Raw genomic sequence first — 19,007 nt, forward strand, 5'->3', positions numbered from 1 at the left:
GTGAGTGTGTGTGTCAGTGTTCAGATTAAAGACTTTAAAATTTCTCCACATATGTGAAGCATTAAGTTCACTGGCAAGCATTTAAAGGGACCAGTAAACAATCGTCTCCGACTGGCTTTTCTTGAAATTTCAAAATTTATTTTATTCTGCTAAATTTCCCTGTCATAATAATTAGACACAAGGGTATACAGCATAAGAAATTAAGATCCATTTGCTTCCCTGGTGGCCTTTTAAGTATACATAATGCACAATGTACTGGTCTCCAGGGTGACTGCAATCTACACGCTGTTTGTTAATGCAAAATGATTGTCTGCACTGAAACATTTTGTGAGGACAGGCTCACATTTCACTCACATTTGCACTCAAAGTATGCAAACGCTGTGGCCTGTGCAGAAAAGACTGTGCTCAATAGGTGAGGGCACTTTGTATCACAACAGGTAAACTGTCCTAGATAAAGCACCTCTATACCTACAACATTTAAAATTCTGACAGGAAGGCAGTCTTTCCCGACAGTTTACATACCATCAGGTCAGCTTTTTAAACGACTACTTCAAATCAAAAGAATCAGTATCAAACAAAGCTTATATTGATACGCCACATGGAAGTAATTCAAAGAATTCAAGGCAATATTTTAGAGGTCAGTCTTCTTGATTAGTATTAAACAAGAAGCAATACTATGTGTATATTAATACACTCGGAAATTGATGTTTGTATTGTATTACCTGCAGTAGCACTGAGGTATGTCGACAAAGAAGGCAAACAAGGTCAAACTCACTTTCAATAGGATTTTACAATACACCATAAAAAAAGCTCTCATTTTAGAACATAAAAACAGCTCTCATTTTATAACATACCGTCAAAATAGTAAACGAGCAGCACAAAACAATCAGCTCAAATGTCAGTTTATAACACCAATAAAAGACTTGTGAAAGCAGATACAACACAATAATTAACTTTGATGACCATGTTGCTTCCTACCTATTGGAGGAGCTTGATATCTATCCACAGTTTTTCTCTGTCTCAAGTTATAAGGTCGGTCATTCTCCTCTCCTACTTCAACTTCTTCATCTCCATCTTCACCTTCCTCTTGAGATTCTATAATAAAAATCAATAATACAATAACTTGACCATACAGAGATTGTGAAGTACATCCTATAGTAATTTCAAGTGTTTTTAGCACTTCAATTGAATTTGTTGGCCAGTATTCAGTCAGTACTCATCTACTATTCTTAAAATGGCACAGAGACTTATCAGCTTTTACAACTTAAAAGCACTGATGACACTTCTAAGATTGCTGACCTAAGAACAGATACCAAAGCAGAACCTACCCAGGCAAAAGGTCTGTGGAGCGGAGTGGATAAAGACAAAAATGTTCTACAGTACTGAGCGGGTGAAGTGTCCTTCCTGATGGACCAGGCTGTCAAGGCAGTAGTGCTTCATGAACATATGCACAAACTCCCACATTGCAGCCTGGCAGATGTCAAGACAGGCACTCCTCAAGCCAATAGAATGGCCAAAGCATTAGCCCTGGTGGAACAGGCTTTCAGACCTTCCAGGGGCTGCTTCTTGGCCAGTAAGTAGAAGATATTGATGCAGAGGACTATCCACCTTGACAGTGTCCTCTTAGATATTCTCCTGATGTAATCACAATAAGGACAATAGTCTTCAAAGTCAGAAGATGTGGCAAGCAGCTATACATAGGCTCAAAGGACTTACAAATGAGAAACATCAATACCATGTTAAGGTCCTACTCTGGCATCACAAACGGCTTGGGAGGGAACAAGTGTGCCAATGCTTTAATAAATCTCATTACGATGAAGGATTTTAATAAGGACAGTGGGTTCAGAAGGTGCAGAAAGACCGAAAGAAATGACAAAATATTAAAAATGGCCCACTGCACAGCTCTGCTGGACCAATGAAAAAAAACAACAAAAGAAAGTACAACAGTTTTGAGTGTTCTTGTGGAAACTCCGTAGTGCAAATCTTTCGTTACTGTGTGTAATCAACAATGACAATACAATGTATTCAGGATTCTCCCCAACTGTTGGAAGATGCCCTGCACCACCTCAGGATGCAGACACTACTCACAATCTGCCAGATGCTGAATGCTCAATGCTTTCACTCAAGTATTCAGGGACCCTGCGAGGTGGTTCATGATCAGGGAATTGGCCTTCCATGCCAACTAACTTCAGAGGTGCAGAGCCTCCTGGCACAGGACCCAGAACTCCATCCTACCCTGTTTGTTCCAAAAACCACATACAGGGGTGTGGAATTCCTATAGCCCAGCACTCTAGACATACTGTGTGGGGTCCAGGACAACAGGTTTTCATGTTTATGTCCTTGGGACAAGTAGGCCCCACCGCCCCTTGCAGCAGAAACTATTTACCTGCCAATTTACAGGGAATGAACTGTCTGCAGTTGGGGTAATATTTGTGTCCATTTGTTAATGCTGTTCAAACTTGTATTTAGGATTCATTAATGTAATGCCTTTATTATAAGGGCGAGTGCTTTAAATATATGTTGTAAGCTCACACTGAACTACTGACAGTGGGTGCAATAAAAATGCTTACAGGCACATTTGAAAAGTTTAATGAGGCTACGTAGAATGCTCCCAGAATGCTCTGATTAGATTCCATTTTTTTGCAGAAGCTTGTAAGCAAGAATGATTCTTTGCTTTCAAAATACAATGTTCAGTAAAAAAATGCAATAGGAAACAAAGTTTTGCTATATTACTGTGAAATTTGATGTACTATATCTTTGAAGCATCATTTAGTAAAATATGTTGATGCATGCATTGTTTTCTAAAAAATATTCAGAATGGGAAAAATCAGTGTAACCAGCTTTAACAACATGAAAATAAACAAGCTCTGTAAAGCCAAGCGATCTGACATCGGTGGTCAGACTTTTGGTTTTGTCAAAGCATGTCTTATTTTGACATAGCTTTTGTAAAACTTAGTTGTGGGAGCTGCCAGCCCCTTACCATTGTAACAAACATTGGCAAAAAGCTAAAAACATATATGGTCTGAAAAAGCACACATTGCCACAGTAGTTCCTGGTACTGAACAAAACTACTTTGTGTGCCAATATGTTTCACGTGGAAAAGTAGAATGCTATCACTCACAAAGTCAGCCAATAAATGGGTAGAGAAATAACATTTTTATAAAAACAAAGGGTCTTGGGTAACGGCTGCCCTAATTAGGGGCCAAATTCTTAAGGTAAGTCACAAAAGTACACCCATAGTATATGTCTATGCATTCATGCACAATTATCGCTTTCATGAATTCACAAGAATTAACAGAAGTAGACCAGGAAATCGTAGTCGTAGAAAATATTTGTGAACTGTATTTTAGCCCAAGCAAATATGCATGTGTTTTGTTCATGCGAAAATCTATTGAGCGTTTACAGGATCATTTTCTCTCTAACCACTTTTTTCCCCCCCAACTTCTGCCCTTGTTAAGAGTAAATTTCCAATCTTTCCCAGAATCGTAAAAGATGAGAGAAGAACTGGTGAAAATCCTTAAACCATGCAAGTTGGTAGGTTTGTAAAAGACTCCAAGGCATTCCAGCCCTAGAACAATTGTTTACTGTTTCCTCCGGCCCCAGTATGTAGATCTGCGGAAAGATGGCAAAATAAGGAAATTGCTAGTATAGAAGCCCTACGATAGTATTAGCCCTGGCATAATTAGAGAGGTTACTATCAGAGCTCTTGCATAATGATATTACTGCCATAATTTGTGAAAGCACTACATGGAACCAGAGGGACAAGTAGATTTATGAAGCAACCTGTCCCATGGATAAGTAGTTACTTAAAAAAATTCCACATCCCTGACATGGTGGTGGTGTTGTTGTTGATTACGACCTCATCAGCTACTCCTTCATGGATTAGCAGGCCTTCAGAAACAGACGAATGCCTCAGAACTCCTCTGATCTCCATCTCCCCCAGGGCCTTTCCAACGCAGCATGGACGCATCTGTCACGTCGTCAGCTCTGGGTGGGGAAGAGACATGGGCTTGCCACTGGACCCATTTCACTTGGTCAGCCACCACTGGAAATCATGAGCAGTCATCTCTGAAACATGGATAACATCTGTCAGATTTCCTTTACACTGGGCCAACTTCCAATTCCATTGCAGAACCTGAATATGCCACCAATCTGGCATACCTGACTAGGAGGATGCAGGAGGCTAAGATGTTTCAGAGCTGCCCTCACCAAAGAACAAGGCTAGAACATCACAATCATGGACTCATTGCCAATGAGGGAAGACCCTGAACTGTACTGTGTTCATGGCAGCAACAATGGATGGAAGCCTCTGTGAAGGAGTCAAGAGCAACTTCAGCCCATTGATAGTGAACTTCAGTGATGTTGGGAGGTTCGCAGTCATCTGCATATGGTCTACAACTGCCTGTGGCGAGCATGCCTGTAACAGCCAGTTGATAAGGTAAAGAAAGAGTGGTATCCCCAACCTCTAAAGATGGGTCACGACCGCTGCCATCACTTTTATGAATTCCTAAGGGGGGGTTGGGGAGGTCTAAACGGAGCACAGCATTCCGAAACTACTTCTGTCCTACCCAGAACAGCAGGTAACGTCTGTGGGACTGCAGGAGTAGTTTAAAAAACACATTGAGCCCTGTAGGTCCATGGATACTATCCAGACACAGGGGCCAGGGCAGGCAATATATGGTCCATATAGGCCAACTTATGAATTGTCCTTCTGTAGGAAGATATTCAGAGGTTGAGGATGGAAAAAGGATGGGCATTGCCCTTTTTAGGCACAAGGAATAACCAGAGTAACAACCCTCTCTTCTCTGAGAGAGGTACCCTCACAATAGGACCCTTGAAGGGTAATGCTTGCATTCCCTGCAGAATACTAGGTAGGTGATTGTTTGAAGTTATATATGATGTGGGGAGATTGTGAGAAAAAGAATGAGACAAAAAGTAGTAGGTCATAATACTGCTGAAAGATTTGAAAGACTCATCTGTAGTACGTAAGGGATTGCAACTTTGGCAGGAAGTGCTAGATCCTTCCCCTTAATGGATGGTCATGTATCACTAAGAGTGAACTAAAAGGGTTAGGCGGCTGTTACAGTAGGTGTGAGAGTGGAAGGACAAATGCCTGGGCTGGGCTGGGCTGCATGCTGCCTGCCAGAACCACGCCCACAACAGCGAAAGAGCTGGGGAGACTGATTCTGCCTATACACTAACCCTCTAGAATAGCCTCTGACCATTCTGAACTGGTGTGGAAATAGCATGTCAACGGTCAATAGGCAAAGAGTGTGCTGCGGCTCTACTTTCCTCATAGCACCCAAATGCAAAATCTGCTATTTTTCAAAAAGGTGTAGAGCATCATCCTTGGAAAAGGCTTGTGCATCACTGGAAATCCTGTGGAGCATATCCATGCATGTCAGTCAAGCACAACACCGATGCCAAATGCCAACCACAAGCAGAATTCCCTAACAAGAAACACAGACCTTGTGCAGTTGAGTGACTGAAAACTGCTTCATAGAAGTCCATTGTGAAAAACATGACTGATACAGCGAGACAATGTACATTTTCTGTACATAAAATAAAGTGTAAAAACCTAAATCTTGTGGGAAGGGTGACACAAAAGGTACTCCTACATGGCCTGATACAGGTGGATAGTGTAAGATTTCATCATTCTTATACAGCGCACTACTCCAAGCAGAGTCAGCATAGAATACAGAAGTCTTTCAAATAAACTATTCTGCTTAACCAGAAAAAAAAAAACTGCTGTTGAGATTGGTGACAGCGAAAGGAAGAGAGGGGTGCACACATGTAGAGCTATAAAACTTTTAAAGTAATAGCATATGTTTTAGAGAAACTTTTTTTGATCCTGTTACGCAGCCTAGCCAAGTTCTATTCAGTCAGAAAAGAGGGGAGAGTGGGATGGCATTTTTAATGGCTGAACCGCTGAAAACAAACAGCATTACACAGATGCCCACCACATATGAGATTCCAGATGGTGGGGAGCTGGCTTGCATTATTATTGGCAACAAAGCTTGAGCAGAATATTGGCCATAGACAATGTAAATTGTGTTTCTAAGATGGTACTACATGAATGAGATGAAGCTTGCACTTTTGGTTGGGACCTATCACTAATCCTGTTAGCATCTTGCTGGTCAAGTCCCTCTCAAATGAGAGACTTATTCACCATCTTTTGTCAAGTCCACACAGTGAAGATACCATCAACATTTCCATGGAGTGTGTTTTGTCGATTGCCAGCAGACGTGCTGTCCTCCCATCTTTCTCATTCCAAAATAGATGGTGCTTGGAATATTGAAGAGTAAATTTGGTAGTGGCTGGGGAAAGCTGGGGAAAGATTATGAAAAAGCCGCCTTTTGCCAGCAAAAAGGTTTCATTATCCTGACCTGCGATTTCCTTCTGTTCACATCTATGAATCCACAAGTAATATATATATACACGAGGGAAATAGGAGATTAAATGTGACATTTATAACTTTCACAATCTTGACTGTAAACTTTATTCTGAGGTGACTGTAGAGCAAAATTTAGTTGTTCATAATATTTCACAGAGAATGCTAAAGGGCAAGCATTTTTTTTTCCAAGTTCTGGATGCACCTATCAACCAAAAGTTCTAATTAAATCAACATTTCAGTAACTATTTTAAGAAAAGCATATTTTTGTATTTATCTACCTTCCGTCCCTTCTTCTTCTTCCTCTTCTTCTTCTCCTTCAGAAGACTCATCGTGGTGGGTCTGGATGCCGTATGTATTTCTTCTCAAACTCTTCCTCCTTCGCTTCACTCTAGAGTACATATCCATATTTTCCTAGAATTGCCAAGAACATCAGACAGAAGATTATTCAACGCACATTTTTCATAAACAAATTCCTGGAACCTTGCACAGTACAATCCATACATCCACAAATGAATTAAGTGTCTCAAAACTAAATACAGATGTATCAAGGGGTCATAACAATTCACTCCACCAGTCCCACACAATTCACTCCACCAGACCGCACACAATTCACTCCATCAGTACCTCGAAATGTGATATACTATAGCCTGACTTACACACCTCCTCTAGTGCCAAAAAGGATGCCACTAGAGGAGAGAAGGATTTAATGTACATAACGCTTTTTGCTAAGCTCGTTTCTTTTATGAATCCAACAGCACACTTAAATAGATTTATTACTGTTTGAACTTCAAACACATATTTATCTTCTATTTTATCTACTTATATTACCTGTACGAATAAAAAAAAAAAAAAGCTTACATAGTTTTATTCATAAATCCTCATTTTTGGCAACTCAGCCTTATTTATACCTGTGAAAAATGCACTAATGGAATCAAGCAGGACACAAGAACACTATGAAAAAAGTATTTACAGAAGAAATACGATTTCTATGACAACCTGCAAAATAGGGAATTATGGGCAGCTCAGTTTGATTATAATGTGACTGAAGAAGGGGAGCTGAGTTTATAGACAAGATACATTTTCTTTCTCCATCATTAGATCTTCATCACAGATGTCAAGTTGTAGCTCCCAAAACTGGGAGGAGGGTTGAAGGAGTACCATTCACAAGGTAAGCATAACCAATGTGGGAATCTGCCTAGGGTTCCAAATGAAGATAGCGTTGTGTGGCTTGATTAAGGTCATACATAGCCTCTTTGTTACCCTACAGACGTACCACTGAAGAGTTGGTGTGCTCATTAAGCCTATGCCACGCTAGGACCCGGGTTAAGTAGGCAGGGATGATTTTATTCTGTCACAGCCTAGTAAAAGAAAGCCCACTAGACACCAGGGATTACCTTGACTCTCACTGTCCTTGGTTTGATCCATTCCTGTTACAAGCATTAGGCTCAGCCACACAAGTGGCGCAGCATTTTTAAATCGGCACAAGTGGGGCAATGCTGGGTGGTAGAAATTTTGTGGATTCCTGTGGATTCTGAAAGTTTCCATCACAGAAATCTATGGAAACTGCGTGATTTCAGGCACAGTTTGAAGTTTGCAGGGTGTTGTGGGTAAAAAAAGAAAAAAAAAAAACACTGATGGGACCCACGCAAATCACCTCATCGTGGATTCCTCCAAGTGTCCATTTTTAAAAAATGTAGGTTTGCATGGTTTCCCTAGGTGGCAGCTGATCTAGGGTCCACCACTGACAGCTACCCACTGCAAAAAACGGGTCAATTTTGAGTGGAAAAATCTGATGTATCCATGTTGCATTTTGGGCTGTTTCCTGCCGTGGGCACTAGGTCTACTCACACAAGTGAGGTACCATTTTTATGGGAGACTTAGGGGAATACTGGGTAGAAGGTGGTTTGTGGCTCCCTGCAGATTCCAGAACTTTCCAACTCAGAAATGTGAGGAAAATGTGTTAAGTCAAAGTTTGAGGTTTGCAAGGGGTTGTGGGTAAAACAACCTGGTGAGAGCCATGTAAGTCCACACAATGTGGATTTCCATAGGTGTCTAGTTTTAAAATATGTGCAGGTTTGCTAGGTTTCTGTAGGTGCCGGCTGAGTTAGGGAACAAAATCTATAGCTAGGCACATTGCAATAAAGGACCAATTTTCAGTGGAAAAATGTTATGCATCCATGTTGCGTTTTGGGGGCTTTTTTGTTGTGGATACTAACCCTACCTACACAAGTGTAGTACCATTTCTTATCAGGAGACATAGGGGAACAAAGAAGTAGAACAATAGTTAATACCAGTTGTATTTCTCAGCATTTGTGCCTTCAAATTGTAAGCTAGTGTGTAAAAGACATTTTGAGGAATGGCCTCTAATTCACATGCTAGTATGGGTACCCACAAATTCAGAGCTGTGCAAATAACCACTGCTGCTAAACTCCAAAACTTGTGCCAACTTTGGGAATACATAGGTTTCCCTGATACCTATTTTTCACTCTTTACATTTTACCATATGAATTGCTCTACACCCGGTGAACAATGAGAAACCATTGCAAGATATAGCTCAGTTATTGGCTCTGGGTACCTCAAGTTCTTGGAAAATCCACAAAGCCTATATATCCCCACAATCAGAAGGGTCTAGGAGGTGAATGGTGCATTACTTTTTCTAAAACAGTCATCGTAATGAGAAGATACAAATGAAAATTTCACAAATTACCTTTTTTTACCTACTGAATGTTTTTAAAAACCCTTAGCTTCACTGGGAAAACCTTGAGATCTACACAAATGACCCCATGTTAAATTCAGACCTGTGTCTACTTTGTAGAAATGTATAGCTTTCTGGGATCCACCATGGGTTTTACACCGGTTTCCACTTGAAGGAGGTTGAAAGTACCAAAAAAATAGGAAATATTGTTGTGGGTTCATTATAGTGCTTTGCTTGGGCGCATTTATTTAAGCTTAGGCCTGCGTCCTTTTACCCAGTTATTTCATTTATTTGTTTTATTTTCTTTCAGCATGGCTTGCTTTTAGCAGGGATGTTTTATTTTTAAATCCGATGTTTTTCTTCAAAAGCATTGTTGTTAGTTTCTTTGTACAAGATTTCACTGTGTACTTCTGCTCAAGATCAGACATGATAGTCTATCTAGTATTTTGCGCCACAAGAGTGCGAAGCATGCCTTTGACACTTGGACACATTAACACATCAGGCCAATTCTCAGAACATAACACGTTTTGATATAAAACATCACACTGGCCCAAGGAGGTTAGAGAGGTCATTCCAACAGGGGAAGTCATTCTATGCTGTGTCATTCAGCAGCTTTTCTGATCCAGTCCTTGTCTCCCCAGCCAACCAAGGAGAAAGCTAGAATATTCTAAGGTATGGGGGCAGGGACTCCTTCCATAGATTAGTACAGGCTCAAAGGGCTATCACTTCTATGCTCTCACGTAGATGCCAGGGGTGTAGGTAGGAATTCTTAGACACTTGTTTATTTCAGGATGTTGGGATTGTTAATCTGTTTTTCCTTAATGGCCTTAATTTTAACTGTGATACGTTTCATCCTCCTAATAATTGGGGCTCATTATTACAGATTGCAGTCTTTTCAATAAATGCACTGAAATCTGTCCTGCACATCTCTGTCTGACTTTGCGTGCAAGAGACTTGTGCGGGCTTGCCAACCGCAACTTCCCTGAGGAGTCAGTTTCGTGTATTCTAGGCTGCCACAAATCACCTTTACTTTCTAGGTTTTGGTGAGATGATACTTTCTAAGCAAAATATTTAGGCAGAAAGCCTCCAACCAGTGAGGGAACATCTCAGTCACCCCCACACATGGTGGTGCTGCCACCCAGAAACCTGAAGTCTTACTCTCATGGTAAGAGTCCTACATGAAAATGAACTACCTCCCAGTAAAATGGCAAAATGGGGAAAAAGGAAATGTGGCTTTCCTAATCAGGTGTCTATTCCTGAAAGCTGGTAAGATTGTGATTTTAGCACCACATACCTTTTGTTGATGTCAATTGTAGGGGGAAAAGGACACTTTCTCCTGCAGTCCCAACTACACAACCAGAAGTGACCTGGATAGTTTTTCATGGTTGAAGGGCGGCTCTTAGCCGCACTGGATGGAACACTGCACTCACTCAGCAGACTATGCTCTGCCAGGGCAGGTGGCAGGGTGACATACATATGCACTCCTTCCAAGAACTCCAGGTCACATATGCACTATCCACAACCCAGTTCCATAAATATTTACACCTGTGAAACACACTACACACACATCACACAGGGTACGGTCCCTCCCAGAGTTCAGTCCTCTTGAGGGATCATGATGGGAGCCCCTGGGAAGGGAGACATCTCCCAGACCCACCATATGATTTAGGAGGGCTGGTTGTGTCTTCTTGAGGATGGCGACTGGACAGTCGCAGTGATGACGTTGAGAATCATCACTATATCCTCTAGACTAAGGCTGATACAAACATATTATCTTCACTGTGCATATCTTAATCCAGGCCGTCTATTTAGGGCAGGTCTTCTTACAAATCCAGGGTGCTTCCGTTGCACTTATGAACCTGCTGATGGTGTGGTCCTGTTCAGTTATAAAGGGCTACAGGGAGGCAGTGGCAGCAGAACTTTCGGTAGTAATGGGATGGGAGATTGACCTCTCCCCACTTGTGTGGGAACATGGGTAGACCAACCCCTGCTTGGCACAGCCACTATGGTAGCAAAAAGGGACATCGCATCGTACTGGAAAACGTCTGCGTCTCCTACAGCTGCTCAATGGAACTGTGGGATGCCCTGGTGCGCGTAACAGGAGAAGCCGGTGTATGAGGTCCGGGGATGTCCTGATGAATAACGTAAAATATGGAAGAAAAGGTGGGGGAGGTACTGGACTTGACATACTAATTCTGTTAGTACGCCGTGCACGTCCTGTTGGCTCGCCCAGGGTACAATACCAAATATAGTGTTATGTAGGCCTTGAACCAACCACGTTATCAGTACCACTTGGGGGAACGGGTTTTAATATGATTTATTGGCAAGGCATGGACACCGAGAGATGGAAAACATGTGATAGCAAGTCATAATTCTTTGCCTTTTGTGAGTTACCATTCCACTCCCAAAATACATTGGTGTAAATGTTAATTTTTTAATATTTATTATTGTGAATTTTATTATTAAAAAATTACAGTTGAGATTGTATAAATTGATAATTATAAGAGTAATTATGATTATATTAAATACACCAAGTAAAACGTATACTTTAATTAATTTCTTTTTCTAGAGCTGGTGGTGAATGACCATGCCGCCTCATGAAGACGAATGAAACAAGCACGTCCTGTCCCTTTGAGCCACACTGTATAATTCATTTATTGTCAAATGACCAACACGGAGTTACGCTGACAAGCCCGCAGGACTACTCATCATGGAAAACTTTGTTAGGGGCAGCTCAAGCAAGGAATCATATTCCACTGCTAGACATTGCAAGAAATGTGGAAAGCAATGCTGTTCCCCGAGTATTTTACCACAGGAAGTGCAGGAGCCCTTTTACTATGAAGAGACATTTACACACTATTAAGCGAAAAGCTGAAGTAAGTATCAGTGATGATGCTGGAACGAGCAAGTGCACAAACGTGGATTCTGAAGAATGTATATTTTGTGGAAAGATAAAATGCTACAAGGGAGAATCAACACATGAGAAATTAATCAAGGCTACAGAGCTTAGAGTTGACAAAAGGCTTCAAGATTGTGCAATAATTAATTGTGATTCAAAGATCATAGCAGTTTGTAGTAGGGACATAATGGCTGCAGAAGACCATTATAAAGCATCTTGTTATAGGAACTATACAAGGGTTAAAGCAAAGAAGGAAGATCATGCATCTAGCATTCAAACCAATGATCACTACAAAAAAAATGAGAGATGTAGCATATGATGAACTATTTCAATACATTACAACTGTGATTATTCCTAACAAAGAGTTAATATGTGTGACGACTCTCACTGAAAGGCTTGAAACCCTTATGACACGCAGAGGAATACAGGGAATAGACAAATCAACCAAGAAGCATATTAGTAGAAAATTGGACTCCAGGTTTGGTGGCAGCCTCCAGATAATCCCGGGTAACCAAGAAAAATTTCGGCCCTATCTGATAGTGTCATACTACAGGACAATTTAAGAGAAAACCAGAGTTTGAAAAGAGAATTATGAGCTTTAGAGGTTAAGGCAACAGACATAAACAAGATCATTGATCAAACATCTTCGTACATAAGAACAATGATTAAAATTAACTTGATATCCACACCATGGCCATATCATCCATCAGACGTTGATAGAGATTTATTTACAGTGCCTGATTACCTTAAACGGTTCCCATTAGGACTTCTGACTGGAGATCCAGAACACACAAAGCCGTCCAAATGAGTCGCCTTACTTATGTAATTATTCAGTCAGGACATTATATATGCAGCCACAAATGGCCAGCAGAACCCTTCCCCCTCTTCCCTCCAAAGCAAGAGTTGCTCCCATATGCCGTAAAAATGCTGACAGGCAATGTTGAAATCATTCGCACTCTAAACAGACTTGGTCATGGGATTTCATGCTCACAACTGGAAAAAAATGATACCGCCTTTTGTCTTCAGAAACTTGCTGCTACCTCAAATGAGCAAATTGTTCTTCCAGCAGACATTCAGCCTCACATCTCCACTAACTTACCATGGGATAACATTGAACAGCTGGAAAAAACGGTATATCTGCGCAGCCCAAGTTGTTTGGGCCACAACCCTTTAAAGCTTCTCTCACAAGCAGTGAGAAACAAAAGCAAAGAACATTGACCACCACAAATACAGAAGAATTGTTCATGTATGTTTCTGGTGAATGAGTTTGGCCTCAGCCATTGATGACAAGTACCAAAGTCATGCCGGAATGTGTTGCCCAACTGAAGCTTGCTCACAATAAGAACACAGTTTGGGTTGTTACAAGACAAGAAGCAAGCACTGCACAGATAATAACAAGTTGGACAGGATTTAACATTAGTACTATAGACCTAGTTAGTGTATCACATGATTTCATTAGCTACTTGCCCACCACTAATGCTCCTGCAACTTTCACAACAATTTCTGAAATTCTGAAACAGGAGCTGATAAGGGAATCAATGCATTTGGCAAAAAAGTTTAGTGGTCATGGATCAAGCTCTCTACGCAAAAACAACTGAGATCGTGTGGAAGCATAAGCAACGTGCAACAGAATCATTCTTCCAAAGGGCACCTTTCACACCATTTGCAATGTCATGTCCATTCTTGGAAAACGCTTTCAAGAAGCTAATGTACCACTTAAAGTTATGCAATTGTAGTTTATTGAGGCATACATTCATGGAGGCTTGTCATCTGGTCTCTGGGTAAGAGCTAGCAGTAGGTAGCCAAACTCCAAAGATCCTTTGAATGTCTCTGCTTTGTTTCTATAGCACCTGTTGTAATTTCTTTAGCACACGCCCACTTAAAGTTTAGACCGGCATGTATCTATTTCTAGGGCCTGTGCAGATGTCCATTTAATCATAATTACTCTTTTGGATACGCCATTGCTAAACTATAGTTGGATTTATCCGATTTAGTTTTAAATATGTGTCTCAAGAAACATGGTTCAGATTTCGGTCTTCCCTTTATCTGGTCTGAAATCTTGCCCCATTAACACGATCATGGAGCAAGTCCAGACCATGTGATTAAAAAGTGGCTTCTGCAGCTCTACTTCTAGGGGATTCATGTGTGACTCCTAGGATTATGGCATGCTGTCTGCAACGGATTAGATACATGTGGTGAATATAATTATACTGGATTAGCTTAAATCTCATATTTCTGGAAACTCTGGACACATGGCGTATGGTGAAGGAAAATTAACACACTGAGTTCTTCACGCTCGTCACCAGTGTTAGATCAAAGTCTAATACGAGTTACTTAGAAATAATATAAGCTTTTAATGCAGGTCTCAGAGTACAACCCGTAAAAACATCCCATCCATCAGCTGCATACTCTGCCTTTTGCTCGCTCCTCGCGTCAACCCCCGATTCAAATCCAAACATCCTATATAGAACGAGGAACGAAGCGAGAACTTTAAAATGGTGTGTTACACTCCATAGACTCACACTATCAACACAAAGGCCATGTATAGTTACATATAACAGCTGGCTTCGCAACCTTTGCACTGATGCAGACATAGCAGAAGGATCAATATCATCAGTACTGGAAGGTTGTATGTACAATCATGCAGTTCGAGTACACAAGTACGTGCATGAAGCTATGTTGAGACTGGCTTGGTTGGAATTCATCCCCTGGGTGGAGATGAATTACGAAGAGAACATTCAGGTAGTCTATTCCTTCACTGAGGATGTTCATGACTTTGCAAAAGCCCTATGCCAACACAGATTGGACGATGTCTTGCAGAATGCTGCCTTTGCCTAAGTAAAACAGCTTTGGGATGCATTCCTGGAACATCTTTGTCACTGCAATGGAGATCTCGCTGCATTTTGGATGTCATATTTGAATACTGTTGAAAATGTCTTGCTAACTCTGCTGTATGCTGCTCGAGAATGAAATTGGCATTTACATCTTACCGCCATATGCTCTATGATTCCATGGTATTTGTGTAGGACAGGACTAACTATGCTAGATATCTTCCTGTATACTGTACCGAAATGACATTACTTGCAGTGAAACATCCAGAGATATACCACAACTTCAACAACGGATATTTTTCAGTTCAACTCTCAGATGGTAATCAGTTCAGACGAATTCCTATAGAGGTAACAGTCAACAAAGAAACAGTCTTCAGGTGCTTTGACAAGATTCTACCACAAGGCAGTGGCTGTGAAAAGATATATGACGGATGAACACAGAAGTGCCTTTTTGGGTCAGATAAGGCAAATGGTTTGTAACAACAGATCAGATCTTACGCAGAACTACACAAGTCAAGAACTGAAAAAGACGAAGATATTGTTACGAGAGCTGTAAGTCTGGTTCAAAGATGGATAAACCCATTGGTTTGGCCACATGATCTCAGTCTCTGAAAGGCAAAAAAGGCATCTCAAGACATAGTATCCGACATAATGAAGGTGCATGAAATAGGTTAACAGAGGAAAAGTGAAAATTATGCATATAAATATGAATATATGAGGAATACAATGAAGTTTAATCGTTATTTTAAGGACTATATTGTTATTATATCATTTACTATTCATAATTGTTTTAAAATTATATTGAATTTAACCAGTCTGGTGGAACAAGCTTTATTTTTTCACTTCTGATGAACTTGCATGCTATTCATCAAAAATATGAAAACCGTTATTTTATGGGGCTATGGCTGCTATTACAATAACATCAGACAAAAGGCAAAGAGTGATGAATTGCTATCCCATATTTTCCATCTGTACCATACCGTGCAAAAAAAATGATGTTAGAACCTGTCCCCCGAGTGGTACCAATGGCCTAAATTTGGGGTCCTGGCTCATGGCTTAACAGGGGTGGTGACTAGGTGCTTATGACTTGCTGTATGATACTAAAAAAAATTTTTGAATTGTTTAGCAAAAAATAAGTGTATAGCGGGGGGGATCTATCTGCAACTCAGAGGAGTGCAACTCTCTACAGAATGCTGCAAAGGCATCTAAAACGTCTGCAGGTGTATGTTTGTATACTGCGGTCTTCAGTTGTCAGTATGTGAGCAATATGACAAGCAGCCCTGTTAGATTTGAGCAGTGATGCAAGTGTGTGCCCTGATCTATCTCCCTACCCATTTTTGACCTGTTAATGCGTATTTGCCCAGAAATTTTTGCTCTGTCTGTCTCCTGCTTAAAATCCACAATTTTGGACTGCAGATGAGCGAAATGGGACCGATCTTGAAGAGCATCATATTGTTTCTCCAGGATGTGTAATTCCTTCTCCAGGCTGCTAAGGCAGGCTTCTAAGGTGGTTAGACAGAATATTGGAAACAAAAATATTGTGGGACAAAATATCCTGTCAAGAATACAGAGAACAAAATTATTGTCAAGTTAAGTATCTATAACTAAGCAAAGTTTTACCATATATAACTCCACATCCATGTACCTTGACTCTATACAGTACATAGGTACAAAGATGTGGTACATAGATGTGGAGTTAAGAATAGTAAATCTATACGTACCTATTTGCACTTGCCTACTCGAAATTCTGGTGCTCGATATTTTTGACACAATATTCTGTCCACATGATATTTCTGTTTACAAAATTCTTTCAATGATCAGTGCTCAATGAAATTTAAAATCCCATTCCTTTTAGCTATACACTCCCTGCAGATAACAGCCTTGAGTGCATTAAATAGTGTGGCCAGCGAGTCGACTGAGCCTCTGTTGGGCTCTAAATTATTCCCAATGGCCTGAAGGATTTCCTCTCTAAATAAAGGATGTTAGAGATTGTTAGGCGAGAGGCGCCACAAATAAGTCTGCCTCCATCCACAACGCAAATCAATAATTAGCAATACAGGGGAGTGATCCGAGAGAGCCCTATGAAGATGGACTATCTGCCTAAGCAAGTCAACCACTTATGATCCCAGCCAGAAGTCTATGTCGGAAGAGGAACAGTGGAGGAAAGTATCTGGGATGGCCTATTTCCTGCACCATCAATGTAGCAACAGTACACAGATCTATCCACCCATGGTAGGTTTAGTGGCGGCGAGGTCACTTATGTGCATGCCTCTCTGCAGGTTCAGCTCCTGAGATGGTAAGCTGCCAAGCAGCACATTAAAGAGGACCAGAAAACACGCCCGGGGGCAACTCCAGTTATGCCGTCGGCAGGCCAAAAGTGAAATAGCTGGTGCTCCAGAAGCAGAGGCTCGTGGCCTTCCCGCACGCACCCCTCCACTCTGTTGGAGGGGTGCATGCGGGGTGTCATGTGGGAGGACTCTCTCAGATCTGCGGTCGCCCATCCTCACACCAGGACCACACTTATGCCCTGGGTACCAATGTTGCTGAGCTGCTACCGCAACATGTCGACAGCAGGAAATTGCTGTTAGTCAGCAAGCGGCATGCCACAACAAGGTAGGCTCCGGATGCGGAGCTCACCCAATGTACCACCATCTTGGTGCTATACTTGACCACCTAGGATCACAACATTTAGCTCTGGGATTTCCTTTCAGGTCGCCACAATATAAAAATCTGTTACAGCATCATAATCATCAGCGGGTGAAAGAAATATTAGGAAAGTTTACAGAAAGTATAAACTGGACAACAACAAACTGTCTAAACAGAAGGTCTTATGTAAGTAACCTTTTTCTAAACAGATGAAAAGGTAGAAGATGTGTAGGGTGGAGCTTGTTCAAGATGCTGAGGGCATGCTCAGAATTGCCTCGTTCACATATTTTGTTATGTTGCTGGACCTAGACTTTGGCCAGTGTTGATGCTGGGGTGCATCAATCTATAGTCTGCCATTCTCTGTAGGTTACCTGGGTTAAGGTGAGGGTTTTCCACACAACCAAGTGATTTTTTACTAACAGTGGAGTTTGCATAGCAAATGTGTGTGATTATGTAGGGGCTGGACAGCAATGTAATGGGAGTCTTTCAAATTTCTCAGACCGTTTTAAGACACAGCCTCAAGCATGGAATTTGGCCTTTGGGTGGGCAAACGTGGAAATTAAATCCAATAACAGAAAGGCACCATCCCTGGCAATTTCTGATATGACAAGCGGTATACTGTGACTTGAAAATTGGAAGCAGGATGATAGTGCTTTACTATTCAGAAGATTCAAGTTTAGGTTTTGGAAGGTAACATGCCAATATAAGTTCTGAATGTGAGCAACGGTGAGCCTTGACCTTTAGTAGTCTAGGCCTGAGAAGCTGAGCTTGGTTTTGTTAGAAAAACATTTTAAGTGAACAGCAGATTTCTATGGTTACAAGAGATTCATGCTTTGCCTTCAACGTAAGAGGGCCTTTCTATATTGAGTAAGATTGCTTTGTTTGCTAACAGAAGGTTCTGGGGTTCCTGTCAGGTATATATACACCCTTGTGATGCCCACTTGAGTACATAGTATATCATGTTAAGTTATGGGTTTGAATACTCAAAATATTATATTGCTCTAATGGTCTGAAAAATTAGGATTATAGGACATCGACTTCAATGTACTTTTACGTTTAAGCCTGCTCTTGAAGTTATTGTTCAATATACATGTTATAGTATCATTTGGTGAGAGAAACATTTAGGGGTCATTGCAATGTAATGCAAGGTCTTATTTATCACTCAAATATTTGTTCTTTTTTTTTTTAAGTTGGGGGTACCGTTATAAAATTATAATGTATGTAAATGTGTACATAGGTATGTAAATGTCCTGCATATGTATATGTCCTGTGTATGTATAAACTGTATTTGATTCCTGATGTAGTTTGAGTAAAACAAAACATGTGGCTGGTCTTATACCTGTTTTTACATATTTTTCATCAAGAATAAAAACATTTGTTTAAGGGACGAAGATGAAATCAGTTTAATTCGTGACTTTTCTGGTTCTCAGGGGAATGGAGTATTTTCAATCTCTCTCACTATAATCTGTTGACAAACTGTTTGTTGACTTTAGTTGCATGAACAAAAGTGTAATGTGCCTCACATAAAAAATAGTTTGCACT

At 40.8% G+C, this 19,007-nt stretch overlaps 1 protein-coding gene across 5 annotated transcripts in view; it reads right to left on the reverse strand.

The window, feature by feature from the left end:
* ATAD2B (ATPase family AAA domain containing 2B) overlaps positions 1-19,007 on the reverse strand; it is a 546,820-nt gene that overhangs the window by 421,465 nt on the left and 106,348 nt on the right. For all 5 annotated transcript variants that reach the window (XM_069236016.1, XM_069236015.1, XM_069236018.1 and 2 more), the window contains exons 6-7: positions 6,673-6,805; positions 979-1,095 (exon numbers count right to left, since the gene is read on the reverse strand). In XM_069236016.1, coding sequence (XP_069092117.1) covers positions 979-1,095; positions 6,673-6,805 — 250 coding nt within the window. The remainder of the gene's footprint in view (positions 1-978; positions 1,096-6,672; positions 6,806-19,007) is intronic.

Source organism: Pleurodeles waltl, chromosome 5 (genome assembly GCF_031143425.1).
Source record: "Pleurodeles waltl isolate 20211129_DDA chromosome 5, aPleWal1.hap1.20221129, whole genome shotgun sequence".
NCBI lineage: Eukaryota > Metazoa > Chordata > Amphibia > Caudata > Salamandridae > Pleurodeles > Pleurodeles waltl.